Source organism: Urocitellus parryii, chromosome 3 (assembly GCF_045843805.1).
Source record: "Urocitellus parryii isolate mUroPar1 chromosome 3, mUroPar1.hap1, whole genome shotgun sequence".
Taxonomy (NCBI): domain Eukaryota; kingdom Metazoa; phylum Chordata; class Mammalia; order Rodentia; family Sciuridae; genus Urocitellus; species Urocitellus parryii.
Genome location: NC_135533.1, coordinates 117,574,231 through 117,599,375, shown reverse-complemented (window position 1 = coordinate 117,599,375; position 25,145 = coordinate 117,574,231). Strand labels below are relative to the sequence as shown.

The window sequence follows — 25,145 nt, the reverse complement described above, 5'->3', positions numbered from 1 at the left end:
TACCCAGGGTCACACACCATTAACCCAAAACACAGAGCATACTTATTTGTAAATGTTGGCTTTGTTTATTCACCACTTCTTGCCATATAGTATAAATCCATCTAGTACTAGAAGGAAAATAATGAATGTCCACTCCTTGAGTATGCATATTTCTTTTTCTTCTTTGTAAAGGGTATTGAACCCATTACCACTGACTGTAGGTTAAAGGTCATCAGCCCTCTTACTTTTTATTCTGAGACAGGGTCATTGCTAAATTCGAGGCTGGCCTCGAATTTAGGAAACTCCTGCCTCAACTTCCCCAGTAGCTGAAATTATAGGCAGGCACCACCATATCCAGCTAAGTGTACATATTTAATGTTGCTTATAAAAGTTAAAAGGGAAGATAATGCAATGTGATGACATCCATAGCACCCATGTGAACTAGTCAGGCAGCAATGAGGAAAACTGACTCTACATCAGGAGGATCACTCGTCCCTCTTACATGAATCTCTTCTATTCTATCATCACTGCAAACATGGAAGAGATGATACCTCAAAGATCAAATTCAAATTTTGACTGCAACTCAAACTCAGATTCAGCCAATTCCATCTGCTCGGAGCTGAACAGAAGGCTAGCTCATGGCTTTTGCTGATGGGCAGGCATGCAAGGGCTGCAGAGCCCTGGAGTTGAACTAACCTGAGGGTAGAAGGCAGATGATGCTGTGCGTGGACTGCGGACAAACTCCATAAAGAAGGCCCCATCCTGAAGTCAGAGGAGGAGGAAGCAGCAACAACAGCAGCAGGTGCAAGAGAGTGAAGAAATGGAGTGTGTACCAGCAGTTAACCATGGGGGGAAGAAGAAGGAGATGAAACATAAAACATAAAAATAAAAACAAGAAGGGAAGGAGAAAAACAAGGACCCATGAGGGAAATGGGGTAAAAAAAATACAAAATAAAAAAGAAGAAGAAAGAGATAAGGCGAGAGAGCCACCCAGAAAGATAATATCCACATGCAAAGTATGAGCAAGAACTCACACCTTCCTGGGCAGAATATCCCATCTGTGTGGGAGAAAGCACCTGGGTTAGAAGGTGTGTCCAAGCTCCCTCAGGTCTGCCAAGAGTGTGGCTTGGATGCTTTTGCCCTCCCACATAGCTCTGAAATTCCTTCAGACCTATGGCAAGGAAGAGGGAAAGGCCACAGCTTTGGGGGATGACAGGGCAAAGGCTATATAGTAGCAATATCCTGGCCTCCCGCCTGGCTGGGTGACAAGAAACATACTGAGATATCAGGTTTCTTCTGCCTGTTATTGAACATGGCAGCCAGATGGGAGAAGAGGATTCAATGCAGGAAGAAGTCTCTATTAATAGTCTAAGCACACAGCAGTACAGAAGCACCATACCTTCTCCTCCACTTGTTGTGTAATCATCAAGAAGCTAAGATACATAGAATGTCAGGTACAAGCACTCATTTGAGGGGTTTTCTAAAGCTGTCTACCCCCAGTCTAATCATATGGGGTGAAAATGGTCATATACTTGAAACAAAAATGACATAGAAGATTTTTCCAAACAGCCTCTGTCCCTTCAAAATCTTTTTATTTTTTATGCTGATTACAACTAAAATTCAGAAGTGGCTCCTGATCAATGTCTCTGCTTTCCTACAATTTTTCTTCAACTCAAATGTAGAATAATTTTACAATTATTGAAATTTCTGAATATTCTTTTTAGCGATAGATATTACTGCTATTTCTCATTAGCCACTGAAAACAATATTGCTGCTACTCCCCATTAGCCACTGCAAACAAACCTTGGAAAGTTGAGGCTATGGAGAAACACAGGCAGGTACAGCTCATGCAGCCAACACAAAATGATACCTGAAGACATGGCTGAGAATTTCTGAGCATATGAGCAGGACATCTCATAGCAGTTTTCCTTCCACTTCTCTAAACTTGGGAGTCTATGTCCAGCAATAGTAGCAGTTACTATGTTGGATTTAAATGTTCAATTGGAAGATCAGGAGAGCGTTCTAAATAGCAACCTAGTCATTTGGTGTTTGGTATATTTTAATCTAAATGTTTGTGATTCTATAATTTCTCTATCATATCCTTGGCACTTTTTAAAATCCTCAAAGATGACAATAAACAAATGTTCAAAACAAACAACTAAAAAATCTAGTGGGCAGCACACAAGGGACTTTTGTACCTCATTATTCCATTCCTGACTCCTCTCTGCCAGAACATATATTGGCAGAAGTGCTAATGATGCTAAGATTCATGTACACATGAGAACAGGTTAAAAAAAAAAAAAACTTTTTCTATAGAACATTCTTTGCACACCAGTTCTCCTTGGAACCTAAAGTTATTCCCTAGAGCAGTGATCAATAAACTATAGCTTGTAGTCCAAATCTGGCAAATTACTGTCTTTTTACAGTCTGAGAGAGATAAACCGCTTTATAATGTTAAATGTTTATAGAAGTACCTATGTAATAGCTTTATTTTGTTTCTTGGCCCAAAAGCCTAATGTATATACTTAGGTTTGCTGGCCACTGGTCCATATAGACTATAACTTGCCTAGAGCTTCAGATGGCATTTTTGTCTCATTTTTTTTTTAATATGAGCACCTGACACATATAAGGCAAGTGCTCTACCACTAAGCTACAACCCCAGCCCCACTAGTCTCATATTTTAATCCCTCCATCTGAGTAATTCAAGTAATATAATTCTAGTAACTTATGCTAAGGAAATAATCAGAGATATGCTCAAAATATTATTGTGAGGAAGGTCATTATAACATTATTTATAATTGTGATGTATCACAGATTATAACTTATAGAATAATTAACAAAATTTATCTCAAAATTAGAAAGCATCTATAATTCTAATTTTAAAATGTCAAAATGAAGTTGCATTCCTATGATTAAATATCATATGGCTTTTTTCTTTTTTTGTACCAGGGACTGAACTGAGGGGCACTTAACCATTGAGCCACATCTCCAGCCCTTTTTATCTTTTATTTTGAAACAGATGCTTAGGGCCTCACTAAGTTGCTAAGGCTGGCCTCAAAATTGTGATCCTCAGCCTTTCAAGCTGCTGGGATTATAGGTAAACACCACCATGCCTGACTATATGGCTTTTCTGTGTGTGTGGTGCCAGGGAAACGAACACATGACCTTGTGCATACTAACTACATAACTACATACTCTACCACTAAGCTATACCTCAGCTCATAGCTATTTTTACAAATCATTTTGAGGCTGGAGGTATGACTTGGTGGTACAGTGCCTGATTCCTGGTAAGGAAAAAAAATCATACTTTTGAAAAATATTGAATGACATGAAATATTTTTATGACATGGAGATAAAATGATAGCCTAGAGAGATAAAATATATTCACTGAATCTCTTTCATCCCCCAGATAAGAGAAGTACATTCAACTCATCCTACCACAGCAGAATAATCTCAAATTTTTAATTTCTCAGGAGATAAGATAACAAAATCAAGTCTATTGGTCTTAAAAGATAAAAAGCCTCACCTATAGAGTTTTCTGCCCTTCTACTGCACTTGCTAATCCTTGTAGAGGTATAAAATCTCAGAATTTTTTATTTTTGTTCTACTCTCTCCAGAACACTTCTGTCTAACTATATTTCTCAGGAGTCTAAGAAAACTGATAGTAATTCCATTATTAAAGAACAATGAAACCTTTTAGAAGGTTCTTCAGAAGCACTGTACTCCTGACTGGGAAAACTAACAATGATGCTACAATAAAACCAGATGGCCAATTTCAAAACTCAAGTCAGATCTCAGGACTGAACCAACAAAGTTCAGTTTTACTTTCTTTTATAACTGCACTTAACTAGAATTTATCTTCCTTACAACTTGAATATGAAAGTTTGTTAATAAAGATGGTAAAAGTAATAGAACCTTAAAAGAGTGTGGGAAGAATTCATCCAAAGTTTTACCACATTCAATCCTGGATTGGAAGGGTTATCCATTCTACCCTACACATTGGGTCTCTGTGGGCATTCAGCAGTTCCCCACAGGAGTGGCCTCCTTTACCTTTCGTGGGCTGTCCACATAGGTGGGAGTCATTACAACACTGCTGCTCTCAGCTGATTGGGTAGAGCTTTTTCCACTGTGCAGAGCTGCCTGCTGTTCTCCCAGACACCTAAAAGGAGAAAAAACATATGACTGCAGCTTGCGTAAAGAAGGATCCACATTAGCCAAAATGAAGATTGCTCTGTTACTGGTATCTTCAAAACACACACACAAGTTTCTGCCTTATTTCTTCTTCAGGTCCTACCTGGTACACTTAACTTCATTAAACTGTCTTAAACAGTCACCAGTCCTCCACAATAAATCAGAAAACAGCACAATTTAAAGATCATTCTGGGCTGGGTGTGGTGGTGCATGCCTGTAGTCCCACTACTCAAGAGACTGAGGCAGGAGGATCACCTGAGCCCAGGAGTTTGAGGCCAGCCAGGACAATACAGCAAAACATTGACTAAATAAAAGCTTATTATTACTTTTAAAGGGCACCTAATTGGTCCCTACTTCCTGGAATTGATCACCATTTTTTTAGTCCTCTGGGAAGACTTTTTCTCATTTTTATTAAACATATCATCAAAAGCATATTTTGAAAATTAGGGCTGCATTCATATATGACACAAATTAAAAGGGGGAAAATGTGTTAACTCTATATATTTTGAAGGAATTTATGTTATCCTTTCAAACATATTTAATACCCATCCCCCTCAAAATATGCACCCAAATCTAACAGACACTATCTCATGAAAAAGACAAATGTGGTTTTCTTATGTCATTTCATCTTATTTCAGTTTTGATGTACATAAATAATACCTGCATGATCATTTTCAAATCCTTTTCCATACTAAAATTAATTGTGACCTATTTTAGCTTAAATTACTTTGTTCTACTATATCACTGTATTCTTATTAGGTAAGATTCAGAAGGCTCATATTGAAGTCTTAAATGTTTCATTATTATTGTAATATATGTAGAATTCACATTGGTATCTTCTGGGCATCAGTTCTAGTACCCCATTGTGGACACGAAAACCTGTGAATACTCAAATCCCTTATATACAACAGCATAGTATTTAAATAAAACCACAGACCTTTCCCCACACACTTTATATTACTGATATAATCTAACACATAATAATATTACTGATAATATCTAACACATAATAAATGATATGCAAATAGCTGTTATATAGTATTGTTTGGAGAATAATACCTAAAAATAAAGTCAGCATAATACCTAGAACTAAAGTTCAGCATAGATGCAAATTTTTTTCAGAATGTTTTTTAATTCATGATTGGTGGAATCCACGAATACAACACCCATAGATGTGGAATATCAACTATATCGTTGCAGTGGACACTGTGAGGCACCACCTAGATCCCTCTGCTATGGCCTTGTTGCCTCAATAACTGGGAACACTGTCCAAGTAGCTCAGGGGTCAGTGCATTAAGGGACAGTCCCAGCTGCAGAGCAGTCTCCTCTGAGCTCCCCAACCCACAGGATGTCACAGCCAATTAATGATCAGTGTGTGTATGAGACAGCGTAAATGTGGTGTGTATGTGTATGTGTTTGTGAAGGCCTGACAATATTGGCCCAACCCAGCTAATCTCTGAAGGCTATGCCAGATCCAGTGTTCAGACAGGGTCACCCAAGGCTGTCACCAGATGCTGCAGATAAGTGTACCCATTCTTGTTTCTTCCCACTCCCTCTCAAAGGTGTTAAGCTCACGGACTCTCCTTAATAAACAGCCTATATGCTAAAATTCCAATTGGTCTGCTCCCCCAGGCATGCAATCTGCAACGATTTTCATCTTAAAATTCTGATTTTTTTTCTGTATGTGGTCCTGAAAATAGAATCCAGGACTTCACTCATGCTAGGCAAAGTTCTATTAGTGAACCATACGTCTCAGGCCAAATTCTGATATTTGTGTTACTGATCACAAAGTAATCTCACACCAGCAATTAAAATCTGTCTCCACAATAACCAGAAACACTCTCTTTTAAAATATTTTCTTATAGAAAAACTCAAACATATGCAAAAGTAAAGAATGTAAGAAATCCTTACATATCCAGCCACCAAAATGATAACACTTGGAGATCATCTTGTTCCATCTATATCTCCCTCCTTCCCACACCAAATCATTTGAAGAAAAACTTACATATGGTATTATTTTTCCATATACATTGCATTGTTTCTAAAAGGAAATAATTTTTTTAAAGGTGGACACAATATCTTTACTTTTATGTGGTGCTGAGGATCGAACCCAGTGCCCCACGCATGCCAGGCAAGCCTGCTACCACTTGAGCCATATCCCCAGCCCTAAAAAGGGAATAATTTTTAAAAATACAGCCACAATTAAGTTTTTTTTTACTTTTATAATATCAATTTCTCCAACTATCTCAAAAAAACCTTAACAGTTTGTTTGATTTAAAACAGAATTCAGGGGCTGGGGCTGTAGCTCAGTGACAGAACATTTGCCTAGCACTTGTGAGGCACTGGGTTCAATCCTTAGCACATGAATATAAACAAATAAAATAAAGGCATGTTGTCCATCTACAACTATGAAAAAAAATATTTTTAAATCAAATAAGGTCCCTACTTTACAATTAGTTATGTCCCTTAAGCATCTTTTAAGGTATAAGCTCCTCTTCATCTCTTCTTGCAACTTATTTACTGAAGAAAGTAGCTCATCTGTTTTGCAAATGTACAGTCTAAATGTGTTGATTTCATTTCTTTATTGTTTAACATGTTCCTCTGTGCCCTGCACTTCCTAAGAACTAGAAGTTATACCTAGAGATTTGGGCAGAGTTAGGCGCAATTTGGGGCAAGAATGCTTCCCAAGTGGAGCTGTACACTTTTATCTGAAGGCCCATAGTGGCTTGCTGCCTCTCTCTGGTGGTATTAGCTGCTACTGATGATCTTTGATAGATTCTTAATTCTTTAGAGACTATACATAATGATATTCTGTCATTCTTTCTCTCTTTATTGGCTGGAATATATTGAGAGAGAAACTTCCATATCAACTTGGAAACTCTGAGGTATAATTAATAGGGGAATAGCAGAATAAATGCATTTTCTCCTCATCCACTGATATCACACTGAATGTCTATCTATCTGTCTTCTTCTACCACAGTGCAGCCATGTTTTCCTAAGCCACATACACAAATACACACCCTGACATTCTTTGGTACTTCCTGAGGGCAACAGCAGCGGCAAGAATTCTCAGTTACTCCCATTACCCCTCCAGATACACTGTCTGATACATATAACAATCTACATTGACTGAATTGCCTTTCATGTGCTGACCCATAGACTAGGTCAGAGATTCAGACATTAGAAAGACCTTAGAGGCTCCTTGTCTAACAGTTCAGGGAGGAGACTGGCACAAAATGATGAGCACCAAGGTATACATATGAGAAGATATACAAGGACACACTGTATTCTGACAAAAGACAGGCAGACAAGCCTCCACAGATGCAGTGCCATATGCATTGGGTGGGCCTGTAAGGATGAACTGAAGAAAAAAGACAGCCTACACAGAAGCAGAAAGACAAAGTACAGAGATGCCCTTCACATGCCTTGGTAAGTAGACAGTATGCTATATCACGTGGTTGGTCTGCTTTCAGCATGAAACCCAAAGCAACAAGCACACATAAGAGGCACCCTGAATAGGATAAGAACATTCCAACTATTTGAAGTGTCTGTCTGTCTGTGTTGCCCTCCCCCAACTTGGCTGTCACCAAGCTTTACTATTCTAATAGAAGTAGAGGAGCCTGCTGGCCAATACCTGCTACCTTAAGTTGATTCCGCTGCTGTTAATCAGCAAACACATAAGACTTCAGAGGCATCTGCCTTCCAAGAGAGACTGACAAAATGTCTGTGCCTACAGATAAAAACTGGAAGGAACTAGAAGAAATGAAGACAAGCTAGGAATGGTGGCACATGCCTGCAATCCTACCTACATAGAAGACTGAAGCAGGATGATCCCAAGTTTGAGACCGGCCTAAGCAACTTAGCAAGACAGTCTCAAAAATAATATTTTTTTTAAATGGCTTCGGATAATATATGTCAGTGATAGAATACCCCTGGGTGCAATCTCCAGCACCATAAAGAAAAAAACATAGTTACATTATGGTAACACAATAAGAATATAGATGAAAAATTTTAAAGCTGTTTTACATGCTGTTCTAACACTGTTATACATTGAATCTGCTTGGTGTAACAGAAGAATAAGAAAAACACATTTAAAAAATGCTCTGTGGAGGGCCTAGGGTTGTGGCTCAAGTGCAGAGTGCTCTGCTTAGTAAGTGTGAGGCACTGGGTTCAATCCTCAGCATCATATAAAAATAAATAAATAAAATAGAGATATTGTGAAAAATGCTATGTGAACAAATGTTATATAAAAAAGTCTGGCTCTTTCTACTCTATGTCCATTCTTAAGAAAACACAGCATGTGCCCCTGAAGCAGTCATCTGGGAACAAGAAATAAGCCTCAGGTCTCTTTGTCCTGCCTCCTGCCATAGGGTTAACTGATTCTCACCCTTCACATGAAGGGATACTACTACCCTAAGAGAGCCTTCTTCTCCTGGTCTGAGTGGAAAGAAGCCCTTGGTGTCTACTCAGTGATGACTCACTGAAAAAATAAAATAAGATACCTCACCCCTAGTTTCACACCCTCCAGCTTTACACCCTTCCCAGTACATACAGTTCTTATTCTCTCTTTCAAGGATTAGTTATAGGGAGAAGCTGCCAAGCAAAGTTCTAGGGCCTTTCCTGGGTCAGAAACATTTTTAGAAGAAGACACAGAGCTATCAGTAATGAGCCCCAACCTACCCACTTTCCTTCTCTCATTGCCATCTTCTGGGCAATCTACTGGGTTCCTCTGCTCTCCTGCCATATCCCATCTTTTCCATTTCATCATCACCCTCCTCTACCTAGTCTCTGTCTCCTGGCACCCACCTGCCAAGCACTCCTATCTCTAGGCTTATCCCTGAAGAAACCACTTCTACCAAAAATACAGACTAGATATTTTATGATATAAGAAATGTAATGGCCAGGCATGGTAATACTTTCCTATAACCCCAGCAACTCAGGAGGCTGAGGCAGGAGAATCAAGTTTAAAGTCAGCCTCAGCAACTTTTGAGACCCTGTCTCAAATAACAAAAAAAGAACCGGGGATATGGCTCAGTGGTTAAGGGCCTCTGGGTCAATCCCTGGTATTTAAAAAAAAAAAAAAAAAAAAAAAAGCCTTAATTTTTAGGTAAATTATACTATTGTAGTTTGGAATTTTTTTTAAAAAAAGAGGACATATCTTTCAGAGAAACATTCTGAAATAATACAGATGAGAGGTATTTATTTTTGTCTAGGATTTGAGAAAAAAAATAAAAGGAAAGGTGAACACAAGTGGAATATAAATGAAACAAGACTTGCCAGGAGTCAATGATCATTGCAGCTTGGTGATCAGTAAAGCAAGATTTATTTATTTAAAACAGAAAAATTTTCAAGCTGGGGATTTTGCCTACCATATGCAAGGCTCTGGATTCAATCCCCGGCACTGCAAAAATAAAATAATTTTCAAAGGATTCCTCCTGGTATAAGATCACATGATGATGTACTGCACCCAGTTTCCCATGCTATCTTGTCAATTGCACCTCCCAGCATACCTCATACTCTCTCATGCATTTCATTGTTGCTTTCTGAAAGTGTAATGTGTGCTGGCTCCTGCTGGGAACAATACCCAATACTGGCCGTCACACCCAAAAGAAAATGTCCAGTCTCCCCTAACACACTTGCCCCACATATATACAGAGAGATGCTCAGCATCCTATCTTCCACTATTCCATAAATATCCATGGCATACCTACTATGTCCTGGGCAGAGTCACAACCTCTGCCCTCAAAGCAGTTACGGTAGAGGAAAGAAGAGTGAACAGATTTCTGAGGCGCTCAGGAGAATACTGACAAGTGCTCTAATGAACATAGGCCCAGGATGCAGGCAAACACAGCGTCAAGAACCTGATCTTGGGATGGGGATGTGGCTCAGTGGTTAAGTGCCCCTGAGTTCATTCCCCAGTACCAAAAAAAAAGAAAGGAAGAAAGAAAAAGAATCCAATCTTACTGGGGAGATAAGAAAGCTGCCCAAGGCAGGTTCTACCTGTTGAGAGCCACAGCCAAAGGGGCCCCAGCAAACTTCCAGCTGCCAGCAAACTTCCAGCTGCCGGCTGATGATTGGCTCACAGTGGCCCCAGCAACATCTAGCTGATTGGCTCCTCTGCGGTCATGTTCATTGGGCTGTTTCCCTGCCCTTCAGACTACGGAACTGCTCTGGGGGACTTCTTTGGCTCCGCTCACGCGACCTAGCCAATCGGCCTCAAGAGCAGGAGGATTGTGGGAGGTGGTGGTTGGTGTGTGGGAGAGGCTTGTGGAAGCCGGTGGTGGCAGTTGGGCTCTGAGGGTTTTTCCTGAGGAGCTGTTTTGTTTGGCGTTTGTAGTTTTAAAAATAAAGTTTGTTTCTTTTGACAAGTGGCTCCTGAATTGTGCCCAGCCAGACTGCGGCATTTGGTGGCTCGCACGGGGAGCGACTGAGGGTAAGTAAACTGCTCGCCCCTGAGGGCAGGGCGAGAGGATGGGTAGCCATTCTAAGTTTACTCTTTTGTTTTGCTTCATTTTTGTTTTAAGTTGCCTGTCCCTGGAGATGAGTGAGACGGAAGAAAAACCGCTCACATCTGAGGAAAAACTATTTGCGTCTGAGGAACAGATAGGGAGAAAGGAAGGATGGACATTTCAGTCCCTGGAGATGAGTGAGACGGAAGAAAAACCGCTCACATTTGAGGAAAAACTATTTATGTCTGAGGAAGAGATAGGGAGAAAGGACGGATGCACATGTCAGGAGGATAGAAAGGCTATAATGAAATTTTGTTGTTCCATTTTTATTGGATTCTGTCTCGGTTTGGTTTGGTGTTATCTTGCTGGGTTGTATTATAGTAGAAATACGGGATCAGCAATTAGTAAAAAACAAACCGAAAGAGTGTTAAGTAAATTGTTAGACGAAGGAGGCATCTCAGTAAAATCAAGAATACTCAGGGCATACGTTGATACAATACAAAAATATAGCCCATGGCTTTTTAAGGAGGAGTTGTTAGATATATCACAATGGAACCATCATGGTGAAGATTTAAAAAGAATAGAAAAGTACAACCCAGGGACTCTGCCAGTTGGCACATTGACATTGTGGGCGAACGTATCTGGTTTGCTTAGTCCAAAGCCTTCAGTTCAGACAAAGGTAGAGGAAGGAAGTTTAGAGCAGCAAAAGCCATCAGGGGAAAAGTTACAACAGGAGACTGTTAATAACATCTTTCTATTAGAGAGTGAAAGTCTCCAACCAACAGCACCACCTCCATATGCTAGGAGGCTCCCAACCCCCGCAGTTGATAGTTGGGATCCTGAGACAGGATCTCAAGTATGCCCTGTATTTGAGGTAGGAGGGCAGCGAATTCACCAGGGTTTATTTTACAAAACAGTGAAGGAGCTAAAAGAGGCTGTAACAACCTATGGTCCTCAAGCACCCTTCACTGTAAGCTTGATCGAATCCATTACCAACTTAAACATGACGCCAGCAGATTGGGCTAATATGTGTAAAGCTATGCTAACTGGAGGACAATACCTGTTATGGAAGGTTGCTAATGAGGAATTTTGCAAGGAGACGGCTATGGGAAATGCAGCAGCTGGTTATCCTCAGAGAAATCTAGATATGTTGTTAGGAAAGGGACCTTATGAGGATCGGCAGCAACAACTTGCATATGATCCTGGTGTATACGCACAAATTGCTGTAGATGCACTTAAGGCATGGAAGACTTTACAAGGACATGGAGGTTTACAAGGTCAATTATCTAAGATAATACAAGGACCTAATGAACCTTATGCTGAATTTGTAGATAGGCTTATTCAAACAGCTACCAGAGTTTTTGGGAATACAGAACAAGCAATGCCATTAATAAAACAACTGGCTTATGACCAAGCGAATCGTTGGTGCAGAGATATCATTAGACCATGGAAACAGGAAGATTTAAACAAATATATTAAATTGTGTAGAGACATTAATGAACAAGAGCAAGTCATGGCAGCTGCAGTAAAACAGGCTTTAGATGCCAGAGACATTAATGAACAAGGGCAAATTGTGGCAGCTGCAGTAAAACAGGCTTTAGATGCCAGAGACATTAATGAACAAGGGCAAATTGTGGCAGCTGCAGTAAAACAGGCTTTAGATGCCAGAGACATTAATGAACAAGGGCAAATTGTGGCAGCTGCAGTAAAACAGGCTTTAGATGCCGGGCCAAGAACATGCTACAATTGTCAACAAGCAGGACATTTTAAAAGGAATTGCCCCATAGGAGGAGGGTTTAACAATACTAGGTATCAAAGGAATAGAATACCGGGTATTTGCCCACGATGCCGTAGAGGGAGACATTGGGCTAATGAATGCCATTCTCAAACCACCATAGAGGGTACTCCATTATCAAAAAATGAGCAAGGACAAGGTTTTTATCCACAATATCGTGGACAAAGGCATCGGGCTCCGTTGCCAAAAAACGGACAGGGGGCCCCAATGCTCCGGGGCCCCAAACCACAAATATACGGAGCTCTGGAGGAACCCAGCAACCCCAGCAACCCCATCAGGGTAGTGCCCAGGGCATCAGATCCCTCGTCAGACAGACTAGAGGGAGCGCAGGGTTGGACATCTGCGCCTCCGCCAAATCAGTACTAACTCCAGAGATGGGAGTTCAAATCATTCCCACAGGGGTGAAAGGACCTCTTCCCAAAGGAACAGTAGGCTTATTATTGGGACGCAGCTCTTCTACTCTAAAAGGACTTTTGATAAGTCCTGGGGTAATTGATCCCGATTATGAAGGTGAAATAAAAATTATAGCCAGTTCTCCAAAAGGTATATCAGTAATTTCACCAGGAGATAGAATAGCACAGTTACTAATAATACCATGCCTACATGATAAATTTTCCAGTCATGCTGTAGAAAGAGGTTCCAAGGGATTAGGCTCCACAGGTGTAGATTGGGCTATGCTTTCTTTAAATTTAGATTCTCGCCCCATGCTAAAACTAAATATTCAAGGACATGAATTTAATGGGTTACTGGATACAGGTGCAGACCTTAGCATTATCTCTCGTCAAGAATGGCCAAAACATTGGCCATTACAACAAGCCACTCAAACGCTTCGAGGCCTAGGAGTGGCGAATAATCCCGATAAAAGTGCAATGGTATTAGATTGGAAGGATCCTGAAGGATGTGAAGGAACTATACAGCCATATGTATTGGATCATCTTCCTGTAAATTTATGGGGACGAGATGTCTTAGATCAATTAGGTTTAACATTAACAAATAATATCAATCAAAATGCACCCACTATTATGGCTAGACAAGGTTTTAGGAAAGGAAAAAGATTAGAAAAACAAGAACAAGGTATAGCAGCACCAATACAAATAAATCAAGGAACAGACAGACATGGGTTGGATTTTCACAAAGGGCCACTGAGACAATAAAAATTACCTGGAAATCAGAAAGACCAGTATGGGTTCCTCAGTGGCCCTTGACTAAAGAAAAGATACAAGTAGCCCATGATCTGGTCAAACAACAATTAGTGGAAGGACATATACAACCTTCTGTATCTCCCCATAATACTCCCATTTTTGTCATCAAAAAGAAATCTGGTAAATGGAGATTATTGCAAGATTTAAGAGCCATTAATAATGAAATGGTCATTATGGGACCTGCTCAATCGGGATTCCTCAGTTGTCTGCTTTGCCAAAAACTTGGTATGTTTTAGTTATAGATATTAAAGATTGTTTTTTTTCAATTCCAATTCATCCTGAGGATAGTCCACGTTTTGCATTTACTATCCCTGCACTAAATCATGAAGGTCCTGATCAGAGATATGAATGGAAAGTACTCCCTCAAGGGATGGCTAACAGCCCAACTATGTGTCAAATTTATGTTAACAAAGTAATCCAGCCACTTAGAAATCAAAATCCTGAGCTACAAATATTTCACTATATGGATGACATATTATTAGCACACAAAGCTAAAAACACATTGCTAGAATGTTATGTCACACTTACAAACTTATTAAAAAATTATAATCTAGAGATAGCAATAGATAAAGTACAATTAAATTTTCCAATTAATTATTTGGGAGTTCTATTATCCTCAACCATGGTCCGTCCACCAAAAATTCAAATACGAGTAGATCAACTCAAATCACTTAATGACTTTCAAAAGTTATTAGGAGACATAAATTGGATAAGGCCTTATCTAGGTATTCCAACAGGAGAATTGGGACCTTTATTTGATATCCTAAAAGGTCCATCAGATCCAAATTCACCCCGAATGTTGACGCCTGAAGCAAGAAAGGCATTAAAAATCATTGAAACATATATGGAAAATATGCATTTGGATAGAATTGATATAAGTTTGCCTTTATTATTTATTGTACTATCAACAAAAAATATTCCTACAGGAGTATTTTGGCAAGAAGGTCCATTATTATGGATACACTTATCTTATTCTCCTAACACTATTCTTACTAGGTATCCTGAGGCTGTAGGACAATTAATACTCAAAGGAATAAAAACAGCAAAGGCAGTGTTTGGAATTTCTCCTAATAAAATTATTACTCCATATACTATGAATCAAATTGATGAATTAGCTAATGAGTTAAATACTTGGGCAATAATCATGTGCAAATCTAATGTTTCATTTGATAACCACTTACCATCTAATCCTTTATTGTCTTTTTGGTCATTGCATCCTGTAATTTTTCCAAAAATGACAAGAAAAACACCTATCATGAATGCTCCAAATATATTCACTGATGGGTCAAATAATGGTACAGCAGCAATAGTTACACCTGATAGAACTTTTACATTTTTAGTACCCAAACAATCAGCTCAAAAGGTAGAGCTTAATGCAGTATTACAAACTTTTGTGATGTTTAAAGATTCTGTATTTAATTTATTTTCTGATAGTCAGTATATAGTTAATGCTATAGTATCCCTTGAAGATGCTGGTAGGATTTCCCCTTCTTCTACTGTTTTCTCTTTGTTTTCCACTATACAAAGTTTAATCTGGGACAGAAAAGATCCATTCTTTATAGGACATATCAGGGCACATACAGGATTGCCTGGAGCCCTTAGTTTGGGCAATGATTTAGCAGATAAAACTACACATGACGTACATATTTTCTCTATACTAGAAGAAGCTATAAATTTTCATAAAAGGTTCCATGTCAATGCTAATACTTTACAAAAGCATTTTAAAATAACTAAGGAGCAAGCTAGACAAATAATAAAACAATGTCAAAATTGTGTGACTTTTTACCACAAGTTAATCTTGGAGTCAATCCTAGAGGATTGATACCTAACCATATTTGGCAGATGGACGTCACACACTTTCCAGAATTTGGAAAATTAAAATATTTGCATGTTACAGTTGATACTTCTTCTGGATTTTTGATGGGCTCCCTTCATGCCGGAGAAAAAACTAAAGATGTTATAGCTCATTGCTTACAAAATTTTGCCACTGTGGGCATTCCAAAACAGTTAAAAACAGATAATGCCCCTGGTTATACGTCTACTTCTTTTAAACAATTTTGTTCATCATTTGGCATTACTCATATAACAGGAATCCCATACAATCCACAGGGACAAGGCATAGTTGAAAGAGCTCATCAAACTATTAAAATGTACTTATTAAAGCAAAAAGACGGAATTGGGAAGGGGTATATATTCCCCAAAGATAAACTTAAAATAACCCTTTTTACTCTAAACTTTTTAAATTTGGATTCATCAGGACTTAGTGCTGCAGAAAGGCATATGTGTCCAAAAAATGTACATAAGCCCAAGGTACTTTGGAAAGATATTCTAACAGGACAATGGAAAGGTCCTGACCCAGTAATTGTCTGGAGTCGGGGGTCTGTTTGTGTGTTTCCACAGGAAGAACAGCAGCCGATTTGGATTCCAGAGAGATTAACCAAGGTCCTGACCCAGTGATTGTCTGGAGTCGGGGGCCTGTTTATATGTTTCCACAGGAAGAACAGCATCCGATTTGGATTCCGGAGAGATTAACTAAAATCCTGACCCAGTGATTGCCTGGAGTCGGGGGTCTGTTTGTGTGTTTCCACAGGGAGAACAGCAGCCAATTTGGATTCCAGAGAGATTAACTAAAGCGAATTCTACAGACCAAAAAGAAGATGATTTGGCTCAAATCAATAATAGCTGATATCCAAAACTCCAATTTGGCTATCCTTACATCTGCGACAGAACCAGGATGCTTTTTTCAATATCTGTTTTATTATTGCCCTTTCCCATATCATGAAGTTCTATTTTGTTTTTTGAGCTCATACAGACCTAGGTTAATGTTTTGCTGATCAGTTCTATTTGTTTTCTTTTTTGACTATTGAGTTTTTAAACATTGCAATGGAGATTTCACCTGTAAAAAGTTATAAGGCCTTTACTATTATGTTATGTGTTGTATGTATTATATTATGTGTGCACACTTGTGTTTTGTGTTATATGTTTCAATGTACATATGTCCATATATCATATATGATTGAGCACTCATAAAAAAAAATGGATCCAAAAATTTTTTTTTATTCACGTGATTTAAATGGTTTAATTTAAATTGGGTAAATAACTGTTAAGAATTATTTTAATATGTAAACAAAAAAGAAGGTTAACAGATCTGTTTGTTTACTTTCACCTATTCTTTTCATTATATTTAATAATTCTTTTCAAAATAATGTAAATTGTTAAGAAAATTGTTTTCTTTTAGTGCCTTCTAAAATGTTACACAATTATTAATATTAACCATTATTGCCAAAATTCCTATCTTCATCCCAGTGCCGGTGAAGATAATGTAAATTGTTAAGAAAATTGTTTTCTTTTAGTGCCTTCTGGAATGTTACACAATGTTTTCTTTAGCCATTATTGCCAGAATTTCTATCTTCATCCCAGTGTCAGTGAAGAATTGTTAAGAAAATTGTTTTCTTTTAGTACCTTCTAGAATGTTATATAATTTTTTCTTTAGCCATTATTGCCAGAATTCCTATCTTCATCCCTGTGCCAGTGAAGACAAAGATAAAACTAATCTACAGTTTCTGCAATAGCCATCACTGAACCGCTTACAGAACTTGCCTAAACTATGTGTCACTTGTATGCATTGTACTCACTTGTATGCATTGTGAACTATCTGTTGGTGCAGCGACTTATGGTAGTGTTGGAGTATTGATTTGGTATATCTTCCTCCCTTCTGCTTGTAATGATCGTTCAGCTATTTGGGGGCCAACAGAGGTGAGGCAAAGAACCTCACCCCCCCGCTGGTACCTCTCCACAGGTGTGGCTGTATACTGGACTGGTAGTCAATGACGGGTAAGATCCAATTACAATGGTACCAACCTAAGACAGGAGGCTGACGCCCTGAGGTCAGCTCATCCGAAGACGGGTAAGGACCATATGTAGTATTGGACAACCTAAGGCAGGCACGGTCCCTAAGCCACATGCTTGTTGTTTAAACAGAGAGGGGGAGATGTTGAGAGCCACAGCCAAAGGGGCCCCAGCAAACTTCCAGCTGCCAGCAAACTTCCAGCTGCCGGCTGATGATTGGCTCACAGTGGCCCCAGCAACATCTAGCTGATTGGCTCCTCTGCGGTGATGTTCATTGGGCTGTTTCCCTGCCCTTCAAGCTGCCAGCTGATGATTGGCTCACAGTGGCCCCAGCAACATCTAGCTGATTGGCTCCTCTGCGGTGATGTTCATTGGGCTGTTTCCCTGCCCTTCAAGCTGCCAGCTGATGATTGGCTCACAGTGGCCCCAGCAACATCTAGCTGATTGGCTCCTCTGCAGTCATGTTCATTGGGCTGTTTCCCTGCCCTTCAGACTGCCAGCTGATGATTGGCTCACAGTGGCCCCAGCAACATCTAGCTGATTGGCTCCTCTGCGGTCATGTTCATTGGGCTGTTTCCCTGCCCTTCAGACTACGGAACTGCTCTGGGGGACTTCTTTGGCTCCGCCCACGCGACCTAGCCAATCGGCCTCAAGAGCAGGAGGATTGTGGGAGGTGGTGGTTGGTGTGTGGGAGAGGCTTGTGGAAGCCGGTGGTGGCAGTTGGGCTCTGAGGGTTTTTCCTGAGGAGCTGTTTTGTTTGGCGTTTGTAGTTTTAAAAATAAAGTTTGTTTCTTTTGACAAGTGGCTCCTGAATTGTGCCCAGCCAGACTGCGGCAGCATAGCAATGTTGTCTTTTCCCCCCAAGTCCCACCCCCCCTCAATGTAAATCTTTTGATGCCTACATGACCAAATTAAATCCCACCTCTTGGAACACTCTCCCTGCCCTCCCAAGCAAGGTATCATCCAGCTGGTATCCTGTCAACTATATTAACATTCCCAAATGCCTAGAGAAACCAGCCAGGTAACATAACTGAGGATGCAAGACAAGTCCAAGACCAGAGTAAGAACCATAGGCCATTCTAAAGTGTAGCCTGGGCTGGGATTGTGGCTCAGCAGTAGAGCGCTGGCCTAGCATGCTCGGGGCCCTGGGTTCAATCCTCAGCACCACATAAAAATAAATGAATGGAATAAAGGTATTGTGTCCAACTACAACTAAAAAAATAAATATTAAAAAATAAATAAATAAATAAATAAAATAAAGTGTAGCCAATGTGGCAGGCTACAAATGTAGACTACTTAAAGCAAAACACACTGCAGAAGGAGGACTGTGAGTTTGAAGCCAGCCTGAGCAATGCAATAAGATATTATCTCAAAAAATAATAATAATAATAAAGGAAAGCTGACTCTATATATTATCTATGACTTTATATTGTATTACATAATCCATACTACATAATTTTTATGCTGTATAATAGAATCATAGATCATCTTACATTTATTTTCATTTAAAAATTCATATAAAATCAAGAATTTTATGTGAAATTGTCAAAATAGAAAATTTGGGATAAAGTATTCATTTTTTTAGAGGGGTATGAAGTATTCCTTTTTTTGTTTATTTATTTTGTAGTTGTAGATGGACAGAATGCCTTTATTTCATTTGTTTACTTTTATGTGGTGCTAAGGATCGAACCCAGTGCCTCACACATGCTAGGCAAGCACTCTGACACTAAGCTACAGCCCTAGCCCTTGGATGAAGTACTCTTAAAATGCTTTGTGAGCTGGATGCAATAGCACATACCTACAATCCCAGAATCTCAGGAGGCTAGGGCAGGAGGATTGCAAGTTCAAGGCAGCTTCAGCAATTTACCAGGTCCCTAAACAACTTAGCCAGACCCTGTCTCAAAAAGTAAAAAGGGCTAGGGATATTGCTCAGTGGTAGAGCATCCCAGGGATCAACACCCCGTACCAAACACTTAAAAATTTTAAAAATAAAACGCTTTGAGAGCTGAGTGCAGTGGTATATGCCTAGCTATTCAGGAGGCTGAGGCATGAAGATCACTTGAGCCCAGGAATTCAAGACTAGCCTGGGCAACATAGAAAGAATTTATCAAAAATATAAATATATGGGCTGGGGATGTGGCTCAAGCGGTAGCGCACTTGCCTGGCATGCGCGGGGCACTGGGTTCGATCCTCAGCACCACATAAAAATAAAATAAAGATGTTGTGTTCACCAAAAACTAAAAAATAAATATTTTAAAAATATATATATATATTTGATTGTCTGTAGGACAATCAAAATGTGTCTGAAGTTCAAATTAAGCCCCAGGCTGAAAGTTTATAATTGCTGCCCTATTTCATATTATTCAACACTTACCAGGTATTAGCCTTGTTTTCTTTTCATGTAAACATCTTCTTTCCTACAAGCTCCTTACAGATTTTACCCCACACAGAGGAGTGGAGCACTGAAAACCCTTGGGGTCTTCAGGGTGGGGCAGATCCCTCTTGAAACAGGCACTTACTTCTGACTGGCCTCCATCTCTAGCAGGGCAGACAGAGCTGAAGTTTTCTTCCCAGCAGTGGGACCTGTAGACTCAAGGGAGTGTGTGGAAATGGGCCCAGTCATCTGCAAGCCTTTCATGGCAGTTCCTTTCTAAAGCAGAAAAGAAGAGATGAAGCTCAAAAGGGCTTTTGCAATAGACCCCATTCACACACCAGGATAAGCCTCTTCATCTTCAAGCCCTGGGAATTCAACTAACACAGTAGAGGAATACTGATTCTTCGTGTTCAGAAATGATAGAAGAAACTGAGGCTCAGAAAGGTTAAGTAATTTATTCCAAATTGCACTGGAGATGAAATTCAAACTTCAGCTGCCTCAATTCAAAACCAAAGCTCTTCCCAGTATAGAAGACCTCCTAAAAATGTTCCTAATCATAAGTGAGGCTGCATACAAAAGGCAGCTGATGTGGAAGGAAGATTAAAGAACTTTTGTTTTGGGTTAAAAAAAATAAAAATAAAAACATGATGATGGAACACTACCAAGCAATTAAAAAGAATGAACTACCGATTCTTAGAACAATTTGGATAAATCCCAAAGCATAATGCTAACTGAAAGAAGGCAGTCTCAAAAGGTTTCATATTATATGATTCCATTTTTGTGATATTTAGAAAAGATAAAAGAATCATGATGGTCAACAGGCCAGTGGTTGCTAGGGGACAGGGAGACAGGAGAATATGACTAAAAACAGTAGCATAATGGAGCATTTTTTAAGTGAAGAAATTATTCTGTAGCAGATCATGGTGGTGGCTGCCTGAATCTATATATTTGTTAAAATTCATAGATTGTGTGCAAGTGTGTATGCCCCCCAACACACACACACACACACACACACACACACACAGCCAGGTCAATTATATTGTATGTTAATTTAAACAAAACAAAACAGTTGAATCCTAGATCTGCCCTTTTTGGCAAAGTGCCGCAGATATATCCCATAACAGTAGCCTCAGTTTTCCCATTGGGTTGCAGTGTGTGATTGAAATGAAGAAACAAGGGTGCTATCACTCTTAAAGTGATATAAGAATAACAAAAGACTGTTTCTGTTAACCTCCTAAACATCTGTATTCACCACCACATCACATAGGCAGCTGTTTCAAAACTGGGCCACTTGGAGAGCAGATAAAGGCTCTATATCCTCAGGGGAACATCTCCAGTCATGGGACATTACCCAATCTTTGTCTGTACCCTATAACCCCCCTTCTTCACCCTACAATGGATAACAACACAGTTTGGGATTAAAAATAAACATTAGATAGCTATGAGGCTTAAAAAAAAAAAAAAAAAAAAACTAGCCAATGGGAGGCTCCTGAGAGATAGGAGGTGACAGATCCTGTATACTATATTAGGTACAGTCCCTAAGGAACCCCAGGAGGCCTCACCCGCATCATGCGATCTGAGCGATGCCGCCTGCGGATCCGGTTCAAACCCTCCACAAAACGGATAAAGCCATCCAGGAGCTGCCACTCATCCTCATCAGCACGAGGTCTATCCCCATAGATGTCGCAGTGGACCTCCCCCTCTGTGATGCGCTTGGTGGCAGTGACACAGGCCGGCAAAAGCAGGAAGCGGGTCCTCCAGAACTTCAGAGATTCAATTAAGCTACAGAGGATCAAGGAAAACACAAAGTAGTGGTAAGAAAAATTAGATACTCAAAGTGCTCCAAGTGATCTCTCTCTGATTGGTATGCAAGGTTCCACCTCCCGACGGGTGTGCTGTCATCTGATGATACAGCGCATGGCTTCATTTCAGACACAAGCTCAAAAGGAAGACTACAAAACTCAGTATTATTTTAATCCCAAAGAAGTCAAAACATTTATGTGCACCCAGGCCCAACAAAGTTGTAGTTTTGCATCATCATTATCATAAATTGTACATAAAAATAAAAAATTAAACATGAGATAGCACCAAGCTACCAACCAGCCAGGTAGTCAAGAAAATATTAAGAACATGATCTGCACTGACACTTGCACCAAAGGGCACATCACCACTGAATCCAGTATTTTTTTTTTTGGTGGTGGTGCTAGGGATTGAACCCAGGGCCATGCGCATGCAAGGCAAGCACTCTGCCAACTGAGCTATATCCCAGCTCCCAGTATTGTTGTTGGGGTTTTTTTTGTTGTTGTTTTTATTTTTGTTGTTGTTGTTGTTTTTTAATTGTAGTAAACTACACATAATAAAATGTACCACTTCAACCAATTTTGAGTATATAAGTCAGTGACAGGTGCATCCATATTGTTGTGTAACCATCTCCCTATCCACCTCATAACTATTTTTTAACCCATGCAGATGTACTTTTATTCTTCCATTTTTTTTCTGAAAGGCATAACAGATACCATTTTGTCATCAGAAAAAAGAAACATTAAAGTATGTGTACACCCAAGCAGCAAAGATGAAAAGACACTCTCAGACCTGAAATCCTCAGAGCCCGCAGAACAAATATACTGATCTAAATAATTCCACTTGTACTCCTCTAGCCGCTCATGAGAAAATTCCACCCAACAGGAAACAAACTCTGAGTCTGAGTGGGAAGGACACAGGCTGTAGGTATAGTGGATCTGGGCAGATTCATAAGGATACCTGAAAAATAAAGAACATGCCTAGACATTCAAACAATCATTCCTCCCAATTCTTCTCTCTTTTTTCTGTCTAATGCACTTAGCACTATTCTTGGCAACCAACCCTCAAATATAGCAGCCAACTCATCTCATCCCAAGGGACTGTTATGGAAATTTCCCAGATCTTAAATTTTCCATTCTTCTCTCTTCACATTCTTTTTTTATTTGTTTGTTTCTTTGTTTTGCGGTGCTAGGGATTGAACCCAGGGCCTTGGGCATGCAAGGCAAGCACTCTACCAACTGAGCTATATCCCCAGCTCCCTCACATTCTTCATTTTTAATTGGTTCAATAGTAATCATGCTAAACATAAGCTGAATCAAATTTGGAAGTAAGCTATAACCTTAAAGTTATCTCAGGATTATTTTAAAACAAAGAAAAGACTAACAACTCAACTTCCTTTGTTTGAACTAAGAACTATACACAATTAGCAAGCAGACATAATCCAGAACAGTAGCTAAAGACTTTAAATATCCAAGAACTCACTTGGGAAGGTATCGAGTTACTGTGATCATCTTGTCCTTCAGTGTCACTTTGTGGAAAGTTCTGCCCATACTCAACCAATACTGGTCCTCCTCCTCAGGGCGATTTCGGGACACAAGGCCTAATAGGAAAAATAATAAGACTTCCTCCAACTGGCTGAGGTTCATTCCTACAACAGGCAATTGCTTTTCATACATATAGATGCAGAAAAGGAAAAACAAAAGAGGCAATGCTTTCATTGAAGGGGGAGATTATGGAAAAAGGCAGTTCTTGGTTTTTAAAAAAAAAAAAAAGGGGGGCTGGGGATGTGGCTCAAGCGGTAGCGCGCTCGCCTGGCATGCGTGCGGCCCGGGTTCGATCCTCAGCACCACATACCAACAAAGATGTTGTGTCTGCCGAGAACTAAAAAATAAATATTAAAAAAAATTCTCTCTCTCTCTCTCTCTCCTCTCTCACTCTCTCTTTAAAAAAAAAAAAAAAAAAAAAAGTCCAGAAATTGGCAGATTTTTCTGTTACCAAACCAACCAGCAGCAGATTAGAAACTCACAGTATTAAAAGCACCTAGATGTCAAATGCTGAGCTGATGCCTCATTCTCTAAGGGGGAAAGTTCTGGAATAATGTTAACAGGCTAAGAGACAGCTGTAGAAGCAAAATGGAACTACATTTTACCCACACATCTGAAGTCTTCACCCCAAGGGGGCCGACAACCTAGTTTACTCACTTTCATTTCTAATACTCCAAGCTTTAGTCTTAAAGGACCATTTATTTATTTGCTGCAACTTTCCTCCTCCAAACATCTTTCACATTGCTTTCATACTGCCTTTCATACATACTTTCATACTGCCTTCTCATCCTGGGCCACCACTGAAACATTTAAAGTCACCACAAAAAGCTACTTTCTCCAGAAAGCTGTGAGACCCCATCAGCAGTCTGAAAAATATATTGTGGGTAGCTACATAAGTGTGTTTGTCTGTTTGTCTCACATCTTTTTTCTTCTCTCTCTCTCTCTCTCTCTCTCTTTGTTAATGTACTGAGGATTGAACTCTGGGGTGCTTTACCACTGAGATATATTGCCAGATCTTTTTTTAATTTTTATTTTGAGACAGGATCTCCCTAAGTTGCCAAGGCTGACCTCAAACTGCAATTCTCCTGCCTCAGCCTCCCAAGTAACTGGGACTGTAGGCATGGGTCACCACGCCCAACTCTCACATTCTTTTATAAAAGATACAAGGAGCCAGAAGGAGCGTTGCACACTTGTAGTCCCAGCTACATGGGAGGCTGACACCAGAGGACTGCCTGAGCACAGGAGTTCAAAGCCAGCCTGGGCAACATGTGAGACCCCACCTCAAAAAAAAAAAAAAAATAACTTCATTTAATTAAATTCAAATTTAAAAATAATATAAAAGTACCAGGAAGCCAAGGTCAAATGTTCATTCTCATATTTTCAGTAGCACTAAATAAAGTGCCATGGCCAGAATAGATATTTAAAACATCAGTGAAGGGCAGGGATGTAACTCAGAGGTAGAATACTTGTCCAGCATGTGCAAGGCTCTTGGTTCAACCGCCTGTACTGAAAAAACTAAAATAACAAAAAAAATTTTTGTTGAACCAAACACAGCAAAAAGGGAAACAATGAAGAATCCAGATAACAAGAAGTATTCAAGAGAGTAAAACTTGAGCTCCTGAGAACAACAAAGCCAAGGCAAGATTCTCTTGATTTGGAAATAAAACAATGCCATCATTCAACTCTGAGACAGCCACATAATGGCAGGCAGCAGAGAAGTGGTCAGGAGAAGAGGACAGCAGAGGCTGAAAGGATCTTCACTGTGAATGGGGAAAATTCCCAGGTGATGCACAGAGAGTGGCAAACCAGTTTCACATGAGAAAGAGGCTAGACTTTGACTCAGGACACCCATGGTTATACCTCAACTCTTCCATTTGGCTGCTGTATGATCTCAAGGACCAAATCTCTACCAGTCTCATGTTCTGCAACTAGAAAGAGAACTTGCCTCATCCAGGAATTCAT

General features: G+C 39.7%; 1 protein-coding gene across 1 annotated transcript in view; it reads right to left on the bottom strand.

The window, feature by feature from the left end:
- Window positions 1-25,145, bottom strand: part of Depdc5 (DEP domain containing 5, GATOR1 subcomplex subunit) — a 163,037-nt gene that overhangs the window by 42,006 nt on the left and 95,886 nt on the right. Inside the window, exons 28-33 of the mRNA XM_077796039.1 lie at window positions 23,122-23,239; window positions 22,432-22,599; window positions 21,402-21,621; window positions 19,985-20,115; window positions 4,030-4,138; window positions 676-741 (exon numbers count right to left, since the gene is read on the bottom strand). Of these exons, the coding sequence (XP_077652165.1) occupies window positions 676-741; window positions 4,030-4,138; window positions 19,985-20,115; window positions 21,402-21,621; window positions 22,432-22,599; window positions 23,122-23,239 (812 nt within the window). The remainder of the gene's footprint in view (window positions 1-675; window positions 742-4,029; window positions 4,139-19,984; window positions 20,116-21,401; window positions 21,622-22,431; window positions 22,600-23,121; window positions 23,240-25,145) is intronic.